At 47.8% G+C, this 22,715-nt stretch overlaps 1 protein-coding gene across 3 annotated transcripts in view; it reads right to left on the bottom strand.

Annotated features, from left to right (window-relative positions):
* Positions 1-22,715, bottom strand: part of LOC119462832 (uncharacterized) — a 229,988-nt gene that overhangs the window by 170,838 nt on the left and 36,435 nt on the right. For all 3 annotated transcript variants that reach the window (XM_037724059.2, XM_049671951.1, XM_049671952.1), the window contains exons 8-9: positions 22,002-22,151; positions 7,370-7,456 (exon numbers count right to left, since the gene is read on the bottom strand). In XM_037724059.2, coding sequence (XP_037579987.2) covers positions 7,370-7,456; positions 22,002-22,151 — 237 coding nt within the window. The remainder of the gene's footprint in view (positions 1-7,369; positions 7,457-22,001; positions 22,152-22,715) is intronic.

The following is a 22,715-nucleotide window of genomic DNA, read 5'->3' on the forward strand; positions in this document are numbered from 1 at the left end:
GGGAAGAGTGTTCGGTCCCAACAAAGCACCGGGCAACGTTTATATTATAGATCTATAAACGTTGGCGCCGGGCGTGTCGCTGTGGCGCCAAAGCGTTGCTATCGTGAGCTAAGAAGCGCGTTCACTTTGAATGAACGATCATTCTTCCTGGTACCACACGCCTGTCCCAACTCCTCTGTGTCTGTGGCGTTTGACACGAACACCTTCTGGGACGGTTCGGTCTGGGTGGCGGCCGAACCATGCGCCGGCTCGAACGCATTTCATTGCCGCGATAGAACAATAGACACCCTACGCTGAACTTTTCCATAGATGACTGCAGCTACAAAACACAGACACAATCAACGAGAGGACGGCAGGTTGGCCTGGCCTGGCCTGCCCTGCCCTGCCCTGCCCTGCCCTGCCTGCCCGCCCGCCCGCCCGCCCGTCTGCCTGCCTGCCTGGTCTCCTACCTCGTGATGCCGTCGTGGTTGTTTCTTCAACTGGACATATAATAGGATAGGCATGCGATGCCGTGACATGCATGCATATATAACCTGACTGACATATATGATTGACATGGTGCTGTCGTGGTCATTTAACTCGAGATATATCGGGTATGCATGAAACGCATCCATGACAAGACATAGATGATATGACCGATATCATGACAATATTAGCATGAAGTTTATGGCATGTAAAGTGCGCCATGCCATGAATACAACACACACAAGTTCATGACATCATGACAAGCATGACATCACATGCTCTTCATGGTGTGTATATCATGACATAAATGGCATGAATGACATGATTCTGTTGTGTTCGTTTCTTTAATTCGATATATTTGGATAAGAATAACATGACTTGCGTGCATGACCTGACATGAATGACTTAACACAAATGTCATCACACGAATATCAAGCGTGTCATGACACGAATGCCATAAATTGCATGACATGGCAATTTTGACAAGACATGCAAGAATATGTCCTCCCATGTTATTCTTGTCATGTCATGCACGCATGTCTCGCCGCACATATTTTGACAAATGTCCGGTTGAGGAAAGGACAGCAGCGCCTTCACCTCATGTCATTTATGTAATTCATGACAATCACGTGACATGCTTTTCATGTTATTGGATATTTTTCTTGGATATCCTTATTTATAACTTGTTAGAAAATGAAGCTGACATGAATGGAAATCATTTCATGGCATGAACAACATGTCATACATGTCAGGACATGATTATCATAAATGAGATAACTATAATGATTGACTGATATCATGTGGGACAATGTCATGTCATGCAATGTATGTCATAGAGTGATGGGCATGCATGCCGGGCTCTGTATGTGAAGCCATGACATGATTCCCATTAAAGTCATGACAGGCATGCATGACATTACCACGACGAGAACTTAAGTCGACCCTGTGGACCAAGATGTCTTTTAACTTGGTCCCATAGCTATATAGGTAGCTTCGTATTCCTGATGCCGCGATGGTCGTTGTATCATCATTCCTGCTTCGTAATCAAACTCTCGCCTCTGATTTACGCGTGCCATTTACGCTCGAGCCAAGGCAGCGCGCTGATGAAGATCCCGGCATCTCGGCAGCAGAACACCGGATGGTGGTTGCGTCTGTTCAAGCAGCGATTGAAAAGCTAGTTTTCCACGATCGTTAGTTTCCGAGGGCTGGACATCAACGCGCAGCCTCTTCATTCCACGGCCCTTCTAATCGTTACCAGGCCGCTTAATCAAACATTGAGGCGTGCTGATTCCTGGTGCACCTAGTGTCCGAGTAGGATAACGCGGCATCTAATTTCCCTATGGAATCGTCAACACGGCTCTGCGAAGGTGAGCAGCAGCACCGCGCCACTAGTGGTGCGGTGCTGCTGTGATGTCATGCTTGTCATGATGTCATGAACTTGTGTGTCTTGTATTCATGGCATGGCGCACTTTACATGCCATAAAATTCATGCTGTTATTGTCATGACATTGGTCATATCATCTATGTCTTGTCATGGATGCGTTTCATGCATACCCGATATATCTCGAGTTAAATGACCACGACAGCACCATGTCAATCATAGGGTATGTCAATCAGGAATGGATATGAAAGGACACGGGCTCCAGGTTGTGTTACAGTATGACCGTCAAGTCACCAGTTTGTGTCCTCCAAGTGATACCGCGTGCAGCCGTCAGTGAGCACTTAGTGTCTGCGTTTCTTACCTATCTCGCACTTCATGCCGGTCATTCACATCAATTCGATCTCTCGTAGAAATCATGAAATCGTCGCTACTGTCTTCGGCGTCTTGCAGCTATCGTCGCATACGCGCACTCGCGTTAATTCTAGTTCGCTGTTCCCGCATCACACACAAATATTAGATGTAAACGAGCGCACTTGCCAACTTGGTAACGCTTTCTGTAACCAGAAACAGTGCTGCATAGTCACCTGTCTGCAGAATGCTTCGCATAACGTCGATTTCCACAGTGCGTGGCATCTACTTAATCTTATATGGCAACAAGTTTTAAAATATAACCGCCCCTTGCACTCCGTGAAGATGGTCCATCAGCGAAGCTCTGTTAGTTACCCCAAGTATTACGAGTATTACATGTGTATGTGTTGCACGTGATGCAATTGCGTAAACATAATTAAACACAGATTTACAACAGGAAATTATATTAACACGTATACCTGTTTATCTTTCATCGGTGGCCGCTTTCCACCGGCTAACAAATGTTAAACGTTATCGCTCGGCGCAGGACGCGCCTGCATTGGAAGCTTCTCGAACGTTATCGATGCTTCTATCCGTCGTCTGTGGCCACCGACGCTCATGTAGTCAGATTGTACGAGCGGCGCGAATTGTCTAGAACTTTCTGGAAGACACGCGGGCACCAGGGATTAATCTGGAACATTCGATCACTCACGTATAAAAGCCGACGCGTTTCGCCGCTGATCAGATTTCGACGATCGCCGACTGTGTTCGCCGCTATTGTGGTGCTTTGAGTGTATCTTTCTTTTGTGGGCACAGGTTCGCGCAATAAAGAATCAGTTTCGTCATACACAGTTTTACGACAATTCTCTTCACTGCCACTACTACGCGACAATATTGAAACGTTGCGATGCGAGAAGAAGCAGCGATTTCCGACGCTACATGACGAGCGTCCAGTTTTCTGGGCGAAACCTGCCGAGCCGCCGCCAGAGGCCTCGGCTACAGTCACGGAAACCGCGCGCGTTGGGCGCAAATGCGGGTAAAGCAGACGGCATCGGCAGCGCTATCCGAAAGGACGCGGCGCACAGAAACACCTCTTATCGCCTCTCCTCGTCGCGCCCAGCGCGGCCTCTCATTGGTCGCCTCCTCCCCTAGCATGCCTCTCCTCTGCTGGTCACGTGACCTGCCCTCCCCCGGCGCGGCTTTCATCCTCTCCTGGTCACGTGACCTGCGTGACGCTGGACAGACTGCGAAGGGCCGACCAAGAACAGCTTCGCTGCTAAAGCTAGGATTTACCCATGCGATGGTGCTTTCTTCACTATTCCTTCTTTCAGGATAACGGACACTAGACGACCGAGTAGCCGCCGCTGTCAATTTGATAAAACTAAGATTTCGTTTTCTTACTTCATCATTGCTAGTCTTACGCCACCGTTGCGAAAGACGTCTTAGAGGAGTGCTCTGCAGTAAGTACGAGATATATTTGCGATTTTAAATACGCTATCAGTTAAGATATTCCTGGACAACAAAAATCAAAATTTCTTGCTTGGTCACCGAAACTGGGCTCACCTCGGAAGAACTGCCTACGTCATGCTTCCCGACCCGCTTGCTTTTCAATGTTGTCAAAATTTGTATGGTTACCCAACGAGAATGATGTCCGAGTGTCCGCCCTTCCGTCCTTCGCGTAAGACGATCGCTTTCAAGATAGAGCCAAGAGCAATGTTTTATCATTAAAGTAGCTCACACTTTGTCTTACATTCTTTACAAAGTTATTCCTCGGAATTTTGAGACTGACAGCCCAGAGAAAAAAAAAACGTTATGAAACAAAACACGGGCAGGGCATGCCTTTTAGGTTAAATCTTCTCAAAATAAATATTAGAAGTGTGAAAAAAAAAACTTACATTGAATCTCCTCAGGGAGTTATCTGAATGATGCGTAAGCATTTCATAGTAACGACGTGGTGCGGAGTGCTCACATTCAACACTGCTGGTAATCTTAGCACTGCTCAACGTCTGCAGTCGTTTTGGCGCCATTACGGTAAATGCGGCAGCGCTGCGGCGGCACGAACTGCTGTGGAAGGCGGGGCAACTTGAACTGATGAGGCATGCAAACTACTGCAAGGTGGCAGTGCCAGGTGCGCTGATGCCACGGCTGCTCCACAGTTCTGGCTAACTAAAGGAAGGTGTGCCTAGTGCGTGCCTGATTGCACACGTCATGTGGTCACAAAGACGCGCTCGTGCCACTGCTCGCGCGTTCGTCTTCGTCTTCCACAGCTGGCGAAAAAAGTGGAATGCCATATCATTAAAAATCATTGACTGCTTCTCACACAAACCGGCAACTGCAGCTTATGTAACCGTAATGTTTACCGGGAAACCCTGGCGGGGAACACTTTGCACAAAGGCGAGCTTTCTGCTAGAAACACGGCCTCTTGCGTGGGCCGATCTGCTGTTAAGGCGAAAGCCTTATTTGTCCCATCATTCAGTCGACCTTCAGCGTCCTTGAGCGAAATCCATGTCGTCGAAGCGAAATCGCACACGATGCCGACTCTGTTTACTTACTACACCGACCCGGCATCGTGTCTTACTTATATGCATACGCACACACAACGATTGTGATGGCGTGCTGGTCACTATCGTCATCGTCTGCTATGAGTAAGCAAGCAACGCTCACACAATAATTTTGATGGTACGCGGGTTACCGTCGTCACCGCTTTAAATAATATAGAGTTAATTAATCCACTCGAACCCACGACCTTCGGTGGGATTCGAACCCTCGAGCTTATGTGGGAGTCGAACCCACCACGTTTGGCGTTAAGGTGAAGGTAATTAAGGGACAGTTAATTATTATAGAGTTATTTAAGGCACTCGAACGCACGAATTATGGTGAGGTTAATTAGGGCACAGTTTATTATAGTGGCGGCAATTTAGGCCATCGCACCCGTGACCTTCGGTCGGAAACGCAAGTAATAGGAAGCAACAATGCATTCGATTGAGAATATGAAGTAATTTAATGAATATCTCTTGAGCGCGCAGGCTTTCACCTTCACCCTCTTTGGTGTATGCTACAGTCACTGTGAGTTTTTTGTGTCGCACTTTTAGTATTTAGCCCGACAATATTTAACATAAAAGGCATGCTCTGCCGGTGTTTTGTTTCATGATATTTGTTTGTGGGCTGTCATTCTTAAAATTCCAAGGAATAACTTTGTAAAGAATATAAGGCAAAGTGTGAGCAACTTTAGTGGTAAAACATTGCTGCTGGCTCTAATTTGAAAGCGACCGTTTTAGGCGAAGGACATATGGACGGATTCTCGGACAGTTTTCTCGTTGGGTAACCATAGAAACTCTCATGCATTTGAAATTGGCAGTCACTTTAGCAAACGCCAGAAAAGGTGAAGTCGAAAGGTCTAATTAATCGTAGTTAGAAGGCATAGCTGGTTGCCTGTCAGAAGTGTACGGACGATCATTCAAATGTTCCCGTGGGCGCATGTTATGTGAAAAGTGGTCCAAAGCGCGATGGAAGGCTTGCTGACTGCATCACCCTTAGCAATGGCTGCGGCTTCCATAATGATTATAGTTTGGTCATTCATGTGCCTTCCGATTACTGTGGAGTTTTCAAACCGAGGGGCGCATCCGCAATCCGAACATTAAAGCGCTAAGAAACGTAACACTTTTGGTTTGTCTTCTTGGAGATGCACGGTAAGGCATCGGCTGGCTTGCCCAATGTACTTGTTACCTTATTGCAAGAGAACTTCATATACTAATTCTTTGCAACAATCTACTGACCGATTTCCGTGCTTAATATTGCAATTTGTTTTCTTTTTTCACCGGACATGTCATCCTACAGATCTGCATTAACTTGTTTGGAGTTGAACAAATGACTTCAAAGCCTGCTCTTTTTCCAATCTTTTTTAAGTGGTGCGGCATATTGTGCAAATAAGGCATAACAGCAAACTTGCGGCGCGGAGTAGCTGCCCGTGGCGCTAATTGCTTCAACTGTGTGGATTTCCTTAGAACTTCTCCAGCTACCCAGATGAGCAGCGACTTTGGGTACCCACCATCATCTAATACGGGTGTCAGACGGCGCACTTTTTATCGCGATGAAGCCCGATCCGGATCCAATTTCTCGGTCGTGATTGGCTCCATTGCGCAAGCTGCGACAGGGAGCCTATCGCAGTCGAGAATTTTCATCCGGATCGGGCTCGATCGCGATTAAAAGCGCTCTTGTGACACCGGTATAACCTAGCAAGGTGTGAAACGAAACTTGACTGAACACAGTGTTTGCAAGACTTTAATTATCGCGTTCCAGAAACGAGCACCGCAGTGCGGCGAAGCAGCGGCTACGCCCACCACTGAACTTACGCTTTCCTGTGCGAATGGCAGGGCTGGAGCAAAACCTTGCCAACGCGTGCAATCTGGGTAGCCATGTCTGTCGCGAAACGCTCCGACCATTTACGGAGCGGTGCCGTTTGGCCATCTCCTATTCTATTACCGCGGTTCTTTGTGTGATCAACCTATTGCGGAATCAACAGTCAAGTGATTTGCGATCACCGTCGTAAGTGTTGGGCGACCGTTGACAGGTCAATCAGGAGACTTTGGTATTCCGTATCATCAATATTGCCCCTAATTATCGTGGTAATCATCATGAACCTATTTCTATGTACACTGCAGGGCAAAGGCCTCTCCCTGCAACCTCAAATTACCCCTGTTTTGCACTAGCTTATTTGAACTTGCGCCTAATTTCATTAGCCCACCTAATTTTCTGCCGTCCTCGACTACGCTTTCGTTCCATTGGTACCCATTGTGTAACTCTAATGGTCCACCGGTTAGCTGCCGCACGCATTATTATACAGACTCTCAAAATTAACCGAGGTTTAACAGCTGGCTTTCATGACAGTGACGACGTACTCTTCCAAGCAGGCGTTATCTTCCATACCTTATGCGAGTGGCTGTAGCGAAAGATATTTGTCCCTGGTAAGATCGTGAAGAAATTCTACTAGCTAGAAGGAATATCCTTTAGGCAATGGTGATTACTCCAGTTGTGGAAATAAATGCGAGGAAGAAAAGCGAATACGCTGCCACAACAATTTAAGCGTAGTAGTGAAAATGGTAAATTATTGGAATAAATGCTCTAATCACGAAGAAAGGTGCGGTAATGCTGCCAGAAAAAAAATAAAGCACTTACATGTGGCGAAAAAGTTCCTGTCAAATCATCCATATGCAGCACGATTGGCATGTTCTGTTTCGCGGTCCTGGTCTTGGACAGAATAAACTGTGGAGCAGAAAAACAAATTACATTTCGTTATAGAGAATGCGTGCGCGAAGCTTTCTCTGCTTACATAGGGAGGCTCTTTTAAGAAGTACAAGTCTAGGGAGAGCATAGTAATCATACTGTTCGACACTTTTTTTTCCGACAGAACGTATACAATCACAATACGGGGAACACTGCTGCTCTGCTTTTTGTTACTCGGCTTCTTCTGTAACCTTGCAGGCACAAATGATAAAGGAGTCACATGCGGCATATAACTGTCTTATATACAGCTTATATACAAGCAGTACAAAAACTGCTGCTACGGTACTGGTGGCTCCGAAAGGATAAGGCAAACATACGAGTCGGCCCTGCTCGGAACCTAGGTTGTGCAATCAAAGTAGCCCATCACCCAGTTACTCAGCATAGAACAACAACCGCACGTGGTGGAACAAGGAAATAAAGGAAGCTATAGAAGAGCGTAATGCTGGCGTCTAGGGGATAATCGAGAAGCCAAAGAAACATTTGCCTCCGTTCCACCCTATAAAGCTGTTGCCGACGTTAGACAAGCACCACTACCACAACCGACGTATGTCACGCGCGCACGGCATGTGTGCGGAAGTGCAGCATACATGCTCATTCCTCTAGGACCTCCGCCAAGCGTAACTGCCGTATTGAAACTATTCAATCCTTCGAAGTAAATTGCGTCCGCGGATTCGCAAAGTACGAAGTTCCAGCTACAGACATGGCAGCTTCGGATTGTAATTCGAATATACGAGAATAACGCCATCGTCACGTGACGATATCACCAGATGACGTAATCTGACGGCGTCATCACGTCGTACGTGACGTCACGCGATGACGTCTGTGTCAAGTGATGATGTCACCTGATGACGTCATGCGATGCCTCTTGGAGAAGCGGCACACTGTGCGCTGCCCGCTACATATGGCACTGCCTCCGGGATCGGCCCGTATTTTTGTGTGAACGAGAGCCTCGCACGCGGACAAACACAAAAAAAAAAAATCCCGACCAACTCGGGATAACAGCTTCGCCGTAAAGGTTGATACGCGGGTAACACGAAGAAGAGGTACTCTGTAGATGGATCAAGGTCCGACCAACGAAGAGTGGCGAGTATGCTCATGTAAGAAAAAAATGTACGAGTGAACGTTGGCTGCACGACACTCGCAATAGAGAGAGAGGCGCCCCAAGAAGATTCTGGAACCATGTAGGATTACTCGGAGCTCCAACTGAAAATTCGCAAACAGCTCTAAGGGATGAAGATGGTAACGTCTTCGAAGGAGAAGACTCACTGCAGTACATGAGAGACGCCTTTAGTGATAACTTCTGCAAGAAAGAAAGCGTATTCTGGACTCAACCACATCCAACAAGGGAGAAGCAGAAGAAAATGATCCTAATAACGCGGCAGCAGGAACAGATGAAATCCCAATACACCTAATCTAACAACTGGCTCCAAAGAACCGGACAGAGGTGCCTATACAGCCATAGAGCAAGTAATTAAACCAAAGAAGGTTCCAATTGCATGGCACCATACCAAGGTGAAACTCATTTACAAAGGCAAAGCTGATGAGACGAACTCCTACAGATCTGTTACAGTAACGTTGGTGATACAGACAGTAGAAATGCAAGCAATAAAATTGCAGCTTGCGAAGTCAGTGCAGAAAAGTGATATACTCAGGGACCTGCAGAATTGGTTCAGACGAGACAGACGCTTAGTAGGTATGCTTGTATTAACCCAATGCGTAGAGATTTCCGTAGGTCAAGATAGACCATTACGTATAGCATTTCTCGAGTTTAAGGAAGCTCAGGACAACGTAGACAGGGAATTGATATGACATATGCTTAAGCACCAGGGCTTAGATGACGTTTTGGTAGGGCTCCTGCGAGGCCTATATATATAAACCGAGTACAAATTGCGTGATAAGGCCGGAAATGCAGTAAAATTGTCGAATTTCAATGAGGAAGAAAGCAAGGAATTCCTCTGTCTCCATTGTTGTTCACTTTTTATCTTAAGGTCATAGAAAATCGATTGCTAACATTGAATTAGGTTTTTATTTGTCTTACATCTGTACTAGGCAAATGTGCAATAGAAGGCCCCCCGACTGATTCATGCAGGGGACATAGTGCTGCAAGCGGGCAGCGAAACAGATTTACGAATACTTGCGAATACGTGTAGCAATGCAGCGGCAAATCTTGGACCTAAGTTTAGCACAGACAAATCGGGATTTACCATTGTTAATGAAGAGTTGAATAGTAGTAGCAGTAGAGTAGTACCTGGTAGCAATTCCACTGCAAGTCATACCCACGGTCATGCAATATAAATACCTAGGTGCATACATCAACAATGGAAAAACCTATTCAAGTACCCACCGACAGTCGAAGAATGAAAGGGAAGGGGAAGGCAGCAATCGTGAAAGAAAGCACTCTGGAGCTATAATAAATATTAGGTGGTTAAGAGACTACCGCTAATAATGCACTATTTTTAACTTATTTTATTTACCGAACAATTGTTTTTTTGCAATGGAGTACAAACGTAATGGGAACGCTCAAGTATTTCGTAGCACACATTGCGAATGCATATCTGTAAACTGGTGTCACCCTGAAAATTCGTTCCACCTAGATACGCCTTGCGAAGTCACTGGCTGCAGTTAGTAAATTGAAGTATGTGCCGTGAATAAATAGAAGGCTAATAAGTCGACATTTCAGTCTACAAGATTAGTCAAATTCGCATTTCGATGCACCGTGCAGTTCATGTATGCGTCGTTGAGTAATCCTGCTCAATAACTAAAGCTGTGCTGCCTGCCTGGGGCATTTTTAAAATTCGGTTCGGTCTAAAAGAAACATTCGGTAAAACTCACTGCCGACCGCAATAGGTTTAGCATTCAAGCAATATGGTGACACAATGCGTTACCACTTTCGAAACGCCCTGTGTACGACGCGTGTACTGCAGCGGCATTCCTCTCTCGCTTTTCCCTATGAAGATACCGCACCACCTGGTGGCATTGCCGCGATGTCGGCGCGTGGCCTCCGAAATGCACGGCGCACCAGTGCGTACGAATGCGGAGGAACGCATCATACCACAGCCGGGCTCCGCTCTCGCACTTTTGTAGCCTTAGCATTCTTTGGGTACTTTAGGTACTTTCTGCGGCCTATGCATTTTTACATGTCAGGACGGCAGGAGCCATCTGTGTGTGTTTCCTTTCGACGCGACCACTTTTCTGGCACCCGCCTGGGCGACGACGGGGACCGACACTGCAAACAAAGAGGCGATGACAACCGTGAAGGCTCAGCTCATCAAGCACCTCCCGGATGACGTCGATAATGACCCTTGCCTCGTGATTGTCTCGTATACGAGAAAAGGTGCAACACCGGAGGCGGACTCCGGTAAGATGGTGTGACTTAGTGGACGGAGTACTACGAACACTTCGACACCTCTGATTGGTCGGGACCAGGTTCTCGAATTCCCTACGCTAGGGAAAGGGAACGGTTTTAAAACGTGCACCTTTGGTGCGAGGGGGTTGAGATGAGAGTGTGAAGGGACGTGTACAGTGGTCCGACATGGATTGGGAACCCGCGTTGCTGGGGTCAGGTAAACTGTAAACATTTCAATAAACCCATTTCTCCATTCCTTCAATTTCCCGAAATCATCTCTTCACCAGGAAGCAACTCTCGGAGGTCGAGGCGGATGTCGGCATGTTCAAGCCACTCTTTGAGCGACGCCCGAGTCCGAACTACGAACCACATAACACGCATAACGCAACAGTACATACCAGCATATGTTTGTCTCTATGTATGTTAGTATGGGAGTGGTGGCGTGGAGCAGAGGTAGAACACCCGGCCTCTAATCTGAAGGTCGTAAGCTCGAATCCTCCTCCAGTCTACTACATTTTCAGGAATTGAGTGGCGCCTGACAGCGGCAAAAAATATCGCCAAGAGCTAGTGGGGCTATACTAGACCAGGTGTAACCAAATTAGGAACGCCCACTAAGCTTCAACCAACCAGAACAAGAATTAGCGTCCCTGGTGCAGTATTCGGGCACTACCTCCCTCATGACTCCTACAATTAACCCATGGCCCTCAGTCCCGAGCGGCTGCGGAGCACCTGACCACCTGGTCAGACCGACGTCGTGGTAGACAGTGCTAAGAATCTCTGGGTCCGCACAGGCCAACACTGGAAACTGAACCTGGCAACGTTTAACACGCGCACTCTATCGAGTAAGGCTAGCTTAGCAGGGCTATTTGATGAATTATCAGGCATTCCCTGGGATATTATTGGCCTTAGTGAGGTGAGAAGAAATGGTGAGGCTTATACAGTGCTGACTAACGGCCGCGTCCTCTGCTACAGAGGTCTTCCAGACAGAAGAGAATTCGGAGTAGGACTTCTAGTCTATAAGGACGTAGCGGGAAACATTGATGAACTCTACAGCATTAATGAGGAGAGGGTAGCCGTCGTCGTAATAAAGCTGAATAGAAGGTATAGTACAAGCCTACGCCACAACCTGCAGTCACGATGATGAAGAAATACAACAGTTTTATGAAGATGTTCAATTAGCAATGAGAGAGAGAGAGAGAGAGAGAAATAACTTTATTAAGGAAAAATAGGGTTAAGGGGGCCGGAGGGTGGGTCCTTAGTCCAGGACTCCAGTGGCCACCGAGAAAGGTGCAAACTCAGTATACTGTAGCCATGGGCGACTTCAATGCAAAAGTGGGGAAAAAGCAGGCTGGTAAGCAAGCAATTGGCAACTACGGCATTGATTCTAGGGGCACCAGAGGAGAGATTTTGGTAGAATTCGCGGAAAGGAATAGGCTCCGAATAATGAATACTTTCTTTAGGAAGCACAGAGACATGAATTGGACCTGGAAAAGCCCTAATGGAGAAACAAGGAATGAAATAGATTTCATACTCTCTGCCGATCCAAGCATAGTGCAGGATGTAGAAGTGTTAGGTAAGGTAAAGTGCAGTGACCATAGGTTAGTGAGGTCTAGGATTTCTCTCAATTTGAAGAGAGAAAGAATAAAATTAGTCAAGAAGAAACAGACAATCTAGACGCAGTAAGGGCAAGAGCAGACCAATTTAGGCTGGTCAGACAGACAGACAGACAGGCAGACAGGCAGGCAGGCAGGCAGACAGACAGACAGACAGACAGACAGACAGACAGACAGACAGACAGACAGACAGACAGACAGACAGACAGACAGACAGACAGACAGAGAGAGAGAGAGAGAACTTTATTTAGGTCCTGAGCAGCGCTACCGCTCAATGCGGTAGAGCAGCGGGCCGCTGGTGCTCGCAAACAAATATGCAGCTTCAGAACAGGAAGATGAAGACAACTTAGAGGTAATGAATGAAACCGTAACTAGGTTGATCTCAGAAGCAGCAATTGAAGTGGGAGGTAAGGCACCAAGGGCAACCCAAGCTCTCCCAAGTAACAAAGGACCTAATAAAGAGACAGCAAAACATGAAAGTGTCAAATTCGAGAGATCAGATAGAATTCGCTGAACTGTAGAAACTGATCAACAAGAAGAAAGTAAGGGATGTCCGAAATTATAACGTGGTAGACATTGAGGAAGCCATAAAATATGACGCAGCATGAAATCAGTGAGAAGAAAACTTGGCATAGGACAAGGCAAAATGTATGCACTGAAAGATAAGCAGGGTAATATCATCAGCAATTGTAATGAGATTGTAAAAGCAGCAGAAGAATTATACACTGGAATGTGCAGTACTCGGAGCAACCAAGCTACTTTCATTCGAACTAGTGATGAACAGGATACAGAGGCTCCTTCTATAACTAGCAATGAAATTAGAAGTGCCTTGAAAGGCATGACCAGGGGAAAAGCTGCTGGAGAAGATGGAATAAAAGTCGATTTATTCAAAGATGAAGGAGATATCATGCTCGAAATGCTTGCCTCACGACTTCAAGTGTACCAGAAAGCTGGAAGAACGCCAACATTACACTGATCCATAAGACGCGAGGCGTTTAAGAATTGAAGAATTGTAGACCCATTGGCTTGCTTTCAGTACTGTATAAAATATTCTCCAAGGTAATTTCCAATAGAATTAGTGCAACACTTGATTTCAGCCAACCAAGAGAACAGGCTGGTTTGGGGAAGGAATATTCTACGATGGATCATATCCATGGCATCAATCAGGTAATTGAGATATCTGCGCAGTACAGACAACCTCTTTATATGGCTTTCATAGATTATAAAAAAAGCATTTGATTCAGTAGAGATACCAGCAGTCTTAGAGGCATTGCGTAATCACGGAGTATAGGAGGCATACGTGAATATCTTGGCAAATATCTACAAGGATTGCACAGCGACCTTGGTTCTCCACAAGAAAAGAAGAAAGATACCTATCAAAAAAAGGTCAGGCAATGAGAGACAAGCTCTCCAATGCTATTCACTGCATGCTTAGAAGAAGTATCCAAGCTTTTTACTGGGAAGGCTTAGGATTGAGGATCAACGGCGAAAATCTCTGCAACCTTCGGTTTGCAGATGACGTTGTCCTATTCAGCAACAATGAGGACGAATTACAGTAAATTATTGAGGACCTTAACCGAGAAAGTATAAGGGTGGGGTTGAAGATTGATCTGCAGAAGACAAACATAATGTTCAATAGCCTGGTAAGGGAACAAGAATTCAGGATCGCCAGCCAGCCTGAAGAGCCTGCAAAGGAGTATGCTTATCTAGGTCAGTTACTCAAAGAGGACCCTGATCATGAGAAAGAAATTTACAGAAGACTAAAATTGGGTTGGAGTACATACGGCAGGCATTGCCAAGTCCTGCGGGGCGCTTACCGCTGTCGTTGAAAAGAAAAGTGCACAACCATTGCATTCTACCCGTGCTAACATATAGAGCTGAAACTTGCAAAGTTAACACAAAAGCTCGAGAACAAGTTAAGGACCGCACAAAGAGCGATGGAACGAAAGATTTTAGGCCTAACGTTAAGAGACAGGAAGAGAGCGGTGCGGATCAGAGAACGAACGGGGATAGACAACATTCTAGTTGGCATTAAATGAAAAAAATGGAGCTGGCCAGGCCATGTAATGCGTAGGATAGATAACCGGTGGATTATTAGAGTTGCAGAATGAATACCAAGCAAGAGAACGGAAGCGCAGTCGAGGACGACAGAAAACTAGGGGGGGGGGATGAAGTTAGGAAATTCGCAGGCGCAAGTTGGAATCAGCTAGGGCAAGACAGGGGTAATAGGAAATCTCAGGGAGAGGCCTTCGTCCTGCAGTGGACAGGCTGATGATGTGATGATGATGATGATGATGATGATGATGATGATGTTGTATGTTTTATCTACGCGGTTTCCCGCCTACCTGGGTCACTGGCCAGTGCGTGGTCGAATGGTTAGTGCATCGAGCTGCTGTGTTAAGGTAACAGGGCTCGAAACGAACTATCTGACCAGCTTGGGTCGGTGGGTATGTGCCGTTGTGTACATACGTGCTGCTTTTTAACGCACCTGTCAACATTGGTCGCTGTAGATGTGGGACTGGGTAAGCACTGCTGTTTGAAGAAACGCTGACTCCGACTTGGAGCACAGGGAATGTGCCCCTAGTTCTGTGCTCGTCTTCAATGAACCTTTTCGATGCCACTTTAGGTCGCTGGATATGTGGCAGTAGGTGTGTGCCGCCCTTCAATATCTGCCTTTGACGCCAACTTAGGTAACTAGGGGCGCTATAACGTAAAACCATTCCAAACTATTCTATTCCAATTCTGCAATCAGCCCTCCACGATTGGTCATAAAAAATTTTAGGCCACCCCTTACTTCACCTATCTGTCACGCGACGTCACGAAAACCGCGATAGCTCCCCATCCAATATGGCGCGTACACACTGATTATGTAGAATTAGACCGAACAAAAGAAATATAATCATGTTGAATTCGACGCCTTTTCGCCATTAGCCCTCAGCTGTTCATAAAACCTTCTCCGGCTTCGCCCACTTCGCCTGTCTGCCATGCGGCGTCACAAAACCGCAAAACTCACTATGTCAGAGTGATGTCTACGCGTTAAAGATGCATTAATATGCCGGAAAAAAACGAATAATTTTCTGAATAGCAGACACTGCCCCGTTCTGAAAGGAATAGAAGATGGCTGCCCACCGATCGCTGAGGCACTGGCTACTCGTGCCTGCCAGAGAGCATAGATTTTTTTACGGATACTGAAACTTTTTCCCTGACAGTACAACGCTACCGAGCCCTTTCGGAACGTACATGACACCGCTCTGTCATCTTTTCTTTGCCGAGGATACGTTTTTGCGGCATTCTTAACCTTCCGTCGCACGCCACCGCGATTGCAGACCAGCCACCACAAGCAAAGTAAGGGGAAGCAGATAGATCGCAGGTGTCAGCACCATCCTACTCATCCGGTTATCTGTTTGCACTGCGATGGCTGTGCCCCAGTGAAACCCTCTTCGACTGATCGTGCTCCTTGCCTCTTCTCAACCAATTCGATAAGGCAGCTCAATGTAGGCAATGTTATTCGTTTTGAGAGCAAACAAATGTTACCTGCTATAAACGAAGAAAGCGTTTGATGGGGCTGTTCTGACAACGCTGCGGGCCTCCACCCGATACTTGCGCCGGAGGTTACGTAAATTTGGCGTCAGGAGATTGGAATAAAAATAACAGATTGGAATCGTTTTACATTATAGGGCCTGAGGTATGTTCCACTCGGAATCTGCCACTCTACGACGATGAAATATACCCTTAAATTTCGGAGATCTTGAGCGACATAGAACACACGTGACAAGGGTTCCTCAAGGAGCGCAACACGACGCATTAGCAGGCTGCGCCACAAATGCAGTAGCGGAGTGTGTGCCGGTTTCAATGAAGGTCTCTGACTCCACCGATTTAGCCAGCTTCGCCATGAATGCACTGGGCATGTGCCGCTCTTCAATGAACATCTCGCCAACTTGGGTCACTGGGTATGTGTTTCTGAGTGTGCGGTAAGCGAGGGAACAATTCTCAGCTTTCGCAGTCACCGGCGCGCCGTGCTCCTCGTCTCAGAGGCCACGCGCGGAGTTCGCGGCAGTGCCACTAGAAGGCGCAGGTTACCCGGAAAGAAGCGCGACAGAGGCGCCCGGTTGCCGCCTGACGTGTTTCTCAGTATTCTCACGCACCATTCTCTGCGCTGGGTCTATTCGCCAGCGAGATCTGACTATCTTCAGCGGGACCGAGAAAAACGACGTTGAAGATTGGCTTGCGTCCTACGAGCGGGTGAGCGCTCATACCAAATGAGACGACTCGACCAAGCTAACCAACGTCGTTTTCTATGTCGCGGGCGTGGCCAATCTCTGGTTCAAGAATCACGAGGTGGATTTCCGAACGTGGTCTACGTTCAAAACAGCCTTTACAGAAGTATTGAACCGTCCCGCCGTCCGCAAACTTCGAGCTGAGCAGCGCGTGCGTACACGCGCGCAGGACACGGGTGAAAACTTCCCCAGTTACACCGAAGACGTCGATTTGTGGAAACGCGTCAATGCCACCATGTCGGAAGTGGACCGAATTCAGCACATCGTGAAAGGCATTGATGATCATGATGCGTTCCAAATGCTCCTGGCCAAGAACCTGAACAGTGTTGCCGACGTTATTACCCTCAGTCAGAGCTACGACGAGCTACGCAAGCAGCGAGCTTTGACGAGGCTTTCTCCTGTAACGGATTCGTTAATCTCCAGCCTGGCCGTTGGTTCCGACCAGGCGTCGCTGCTCACGCAGATCAAATCCTTTGTCCGCGAAGAAGTCGCACTGACAGCTGTCCCTGGTACCCTTCACCCAGGTACCTGCCCGTCCTTTGCCTTCCACTCTGCGCAACATCATTCAATGGGAAGTCGCTCAAGCACTGCCGGTTGCTCCACAGCAGCCGCTTCTGGCCGCTCCGCTCACTTTTGCTGTGGTAGTTGCCAGGACACGCCACGAGCCGGTACCACCGTTTCAGCAGCCCATTCACCGTCCTCCTCCTCTCGTCTCCTGGGTCGGCCCTCCTGTTGCCGACCCGTGGTGCACGCACGACTATCGGCCTATATGTTTCGCATGTCGATATCCCGGACACGCCGCAAGGTTCTGCCGTCGTGTGCAAACGATACAGGCACCTCGTTACCCGGTCGAGTCCAATGCTCGCTACACTCCATCCGACCCACAGCCAACTCGTACTCCGATTGATGTTACTCGCTTCGACCATCGCCGCTCGCCATCCCCGCGTCGCCGGTCGCTTTCACCGATGCGTCGGCGGCCCGTGTCCAACGACGAGGAAAACTAGACGACGCAGATGCTGTGGCAAGAACTGCGCCAGTTTAGAAATGCCCATGTCCTCGTTCCTTACCTGCTAATGTTAGACGTGCTTGTCGAAGGTGTCGCTACAGTGGCTCTACTTCATACCCGCGCCGCTGTTTCTGTTATGGATGCCAAATTTTGCCGATGCCTTTGGAAGGTAACGATGCCTCTTTCTGGATAGAAACTTTGGACTGCAAGTACTCAACCCCTCGAACCAACCGCAGCGTGTACAGCTCGCGTGAAGTTTCAAGATGTTATGTACACTATAGAGTTTGTAGTACTCTCATCGTGCTCCCACGCAATAATTCTCGGATGGGATTTTCTGTCATGCCACAACGCTGTAATCGATCGCGCTCACGCTGAAGTTGAATTCTCCCAACTCAGTGATCTCGCCTTCATAGACCCTCACCCTCCCGCTAAACTTCCCATCAAAGAACACACCAGTATACCGCCGTGCTCGTCAGAACTTGTACCGCTCTCATGTGGTGCTATCTCCTCCGGAACAATCTTATTCGCGCCGTCCGGCCCCTTCGTTGCCCGAAAAGTTCTTCCTCTGCCTTTTGCTACTCTTGACCTCGCCACCAGTTTCAGCACAATGCCCTTTTATAACACGCTTTCATCCCCACTCACATTGCGTCGTCACGAATTCCTTGGCCACGTCGAGACCATCGATTCTACGCAGATTTTATCCGTTCCCGATGAGGCGTCTTCTATGCCCGTCCTTGACGTGAGCGCCCTCTCTGCTTCTGACATCTCGAATGGGGTGAAGACATCTGCGGATGTCTTCACCCCATTGATTGACGAAGCTCTGACACCTTTGCAGTGATCCTAGCTTCTTGCCATTCTGCAGCACTTCCAAACTTCTTTCGACTTCGCACGAGAATTCTTAGACCGCACATCAACAGTCGAACACCATATCGACACTGGCCACTCACCGCTGCGCCAACGTCCGTATCGCGTATCCGCTACGGAACGCCGCGTCATTGCAGACCAGGTCAACGGCATGCTCCGTCGAGGTGTGATTCAACCTTCACAGAACCCATGGGCTTCTGCCGTGGCACTTGTCGCGAAGAAAGACGGCTCCATACGTCTCTGTGTAGATTTCCGGCGCTTTAAAAAGATCATGCTGCAAGATGTTTACCCACTGCCACGCATTTATGATGCTCTGGATTGATTACAAGGCGCTGAGTTCTTCTCCTGATTGGACTTGCGGTCAGGCTACTGGCAGGTCCCGATGGCGGAGGCTGATCGCCCAAAAAATGCCTTTGTTATGCCTGATGGCCTGTATGAGTTCACCGTCATGCCGTTCGGACTTTGCACCGCTCCTGCTATGTACATTTGAAATGATGATGGATAACGTTTTGCGCAGCCTTAAATGGATGATCTGTCTAAGTTACATTGACGGCATCATGGTGTTCGCCCCTGATTTCGCAACACACTTGCGCCACCTACAGCACGTACTCAGTTCCTTGACGAACGCCGGTCTGCAGCTTAATCTGAAGAAATGTCGCTTTGCCGCACGCAAGCTCACGATGCTTGGCCACGTTGTGTCTAAGGATGGCATTGTTCCAGATCCCAACAAATTACGGGCCGTCTCTGCGTTTCCTAAGCCCACTACAATGACAGAACTTCGCAGTTGCATTGGTTTGTGCTTTCATTTCCGGCGCTTCGTTCAAAATTTTGCATCTATTCTATCACCCCTCACGCAACTGCTTCGTGGCGCCAAAGACCACTCATCATGACCCCTGCCTGTGACCATGCGTTCTCCACCTCGCGCTGTCGTCTCACAACGCCACCTATTCTTCGCCCTTTTGTCCCTCAAGCCCCTGCTGAAGTTCATACCGACGCAAGTGGTGTATGCCTTAGTGCCGTGCTTGCACAGCGTCATCCTCGGCTACGCAGAATACGTCATGGCTTATGCGAGCCGCACACTCACCAAGGCGGAGGGCAATTACAACGTCACGGAAAAGGAGTGCTTGGTCACCGTCTGGGCACTTGGAAAGTTTCGCCCTTATTTACATGGACGCACTTTTGACGTGGTGACCGCCCACCATGTGCTGTGTTGGCTTTCGAATTTAAAAGACTCGCTGGGCCCTGCTTATCCAGGAGTATGACATACGCGTGGTGTATCGTTCCGGGTGGAAGCATTCTGACGCTGACGCTCTTTCCCGCCCACCGGTTTTGCCAGAGGTCACTCGTGAGTCCCCCTGTGAACGCGCGTTGTCATCTCTTGACTTCGACACTATTCCTGCTGAACAACCCAATGACCACTGGACAACATCACTTTTCATCCTTCTCTCGGATACGTCAACAGCTCCGGCCCCTCGAACACTTCGGCGCCAGGTTCTGCATTTTGCGATCCGTGGTTAGCTCCTGTACAGGTGCAACTATGCCCCTGGGGAACGTACGTGGCTGCTAGTCATCCCGAGAGCTTAGCGATCAGAAATCTGTTCCTCTTTCTACTCGGACCCCCAGTGTGGCCACGCCGGCGTTTTCAAGGCATACGAAGGACTTCGGCACCGCTACTACTGGCGGGGTTTGTATACCTTCGTTCGGAACTTCGTCCGCTCTTGCCATGAGTGTCAGCAACGCCAAACTCCGCCGCACCTCTCAGCCGGTGAACTCCAACCCCTGCCATGCATATCTCAACCCTTTGACCGTGTTGGTGTCGATCTATATGGGCCTGTTCCCTTGACTATGTCCGGCAACGGGTGAATTATAGTTGCCGTTGACCAGTTGACACGCTATGCAGAGACTGCTGCCCTCCCAGCTGCTACTGCGAATGAAATCGCCACTTTTATATTGCGCCATTTTGTGCTTCGTCATGGAGGCCCTCGTGAACTCCTAAGCGACCGAGGCCGTGCCTTCCTGTCTGCAGTCGTCGAAAAATTGCTTGCTGATGGCGCTATTGTTGATCGCACATGCACCGCCTATCATCCGCAAACCAATGTCACCACGGAATGCTTCAATCGCACCCTTGGTGACATGCTCGCTATGTACATTGCATCTGACCACTCCAATTGAGACCTAGTTCGCTTATTCGTCACCTACGCCTACGTACACTGCTACGCAAGCCACTACCGGTTTCTTCCCCTTCTGTCTTCTTTATAGCCATCATCCTTCTCATACATATGATACCATTCTGCCCTACCACCCAGACGCATCAGAATGCCTGCCAATCTTGGATGCCGCCAGGCAAGCTGAAGAATGTCGTCAGTTGGCCCGCCGCTTAACTTCGGACGATCAGAGTCGTCAGAAGTCAAAACACAATGGCCGTAACACGAGCCCAACTTTTCTACTGGGAGTCCTCGTTTGGCTGTCCGTACCGAACCGCACACCAGGACTCGCTTCAACGGTTCCTAAATACCATGGACCACACCGCATTTTGCAGCAAACTTCTCCCGTGAACTACCTCATAGAGCCACTGACACTGCCTTCTGACATGCGTCGTCGCAACCGCGAAGTCGTCCACGTCCAGCGGCTCAAGCCGCATCATGATTCTGTGGTCTCATCTTCAGACTCAGTAGCCAGGATGGCTCCTTCTTCCGATGGGGCCATTGTAAGAAAGAACACCTGGACTTAGGCAGCAGGATTGCTAACAGCATCGGGTGCCACAGAGGATCGAGCTTAGAGATAGTGCTCGGTGAAACGCTCGACCCGTCATAGGCCCTCCGTCTAATAAACCTCCTTTCTAATATATATATATATATATATATATATATATACGAAGAGACGAAGTGAACTTAGCTGCGGGCGCTCGAAGGCGGGCGCTGAAAGAGAAGAGGCAGAAAATAGAACAGCTGGCCCATTAGCGAGTGCTGTCTCTGTGCCTCCTTTATACCGTTACAATGATATATATATATATATATATATATATATATATATATTAGAAAAATCAGAAGCACAACTTCGCGGTTAGCTTAGGTTTAGTTACCCAACAGTATCGATCTGTGGACCAACTTTTTTCAAGGGTCGGTCCCCGTGAAATAGGTCGGTCCACCGACTGAAACTGTTGGGTAAATAAACCTAAGATAACCGCGAAGTTGTGCTTCTGATTTTTCTAAATACGCTTGGCCCATAGGAAAATTCAGTTACTATATATATATATATATATATATATATATATATAGAGAGAGAGAGAGTAGAGAGAGAGAGAGAGAGAGACAGAGAGAGATTGGCTGATAGCCCGTAACAGCAGCATCACGTGCGATAATAATTATGAGCGAACGTCTTACCAATTGAATGCCTTCTATTAGAAAATAACGCTTACCGCATCGAGCTTTTTTCGAAACGGGTCAATTTTAGCCACGATATCTTCATTGTCTTCGGGCGGCTGGAGAAACAGCGCCACATCTTTGTAGGTCTTGCCCGCCATGTTCAGTAGCATGCGGGGGTAGAGGTCTTGAATGGGAGCGCTCAACTGAAAGACGGAACCAAAGAAAGGTTTATGGCCATAAAGGCGACTTTGAATAACGGGTGCACATCTACGTACTTAGTTATTCTTCACGGTCTAAATTTTAGCCGTGTTATCGCTGCGCAATGAAAACAGTTTCCAGAACTGTTACCTAGTTAATTATTATTTATGTACGTCATAGGCATACAATGCATTAGAGGGGTGCGGGGATATAATCACATGTACGAGCAAAAAAAAATACAAACACAACCAGCAAATGATCTACATTGCCTTGAAGTCGCGTGCTCAACAGGAATAGTTCTTTACACGTTCAAAATACGAAGCAAAATGATATGTAAACCGAACAGATACAACACATTGTAGTTATTCAGATTATTCTAGTTCCGTGCGGAAATTACTACAGTGAACCACTGCGGTCGCTTAGCTGCCATAGGGATGATGGGTAATACGGGATTTGTCTATTGGTCGTGTTTGTATCTTCGCGCCCTCTGGTGGCTTCATTTATTACTCTTTAGGTGCCGACGTTTCCAAGCGTTGATATTTTTGATTGACACTCTAAGGCGATCAGAC

The sequence above is a fragment of the Dermacentor silvarum genome, chromosome 8 (genome assembly GCF_013339745.2).
Source record: "Dermacentor silvarum isolate Dsil-2018 chromosome 8, BIME_Dsil_1.4, whole genome shotgun sequence".
NCBI classification, from domain to species: Eukaryota; Metazoa; Arthropoda; class Arachnida; order Ixodida; family Ixodidae; genus Dermacentor; species Dermacentor silvarum.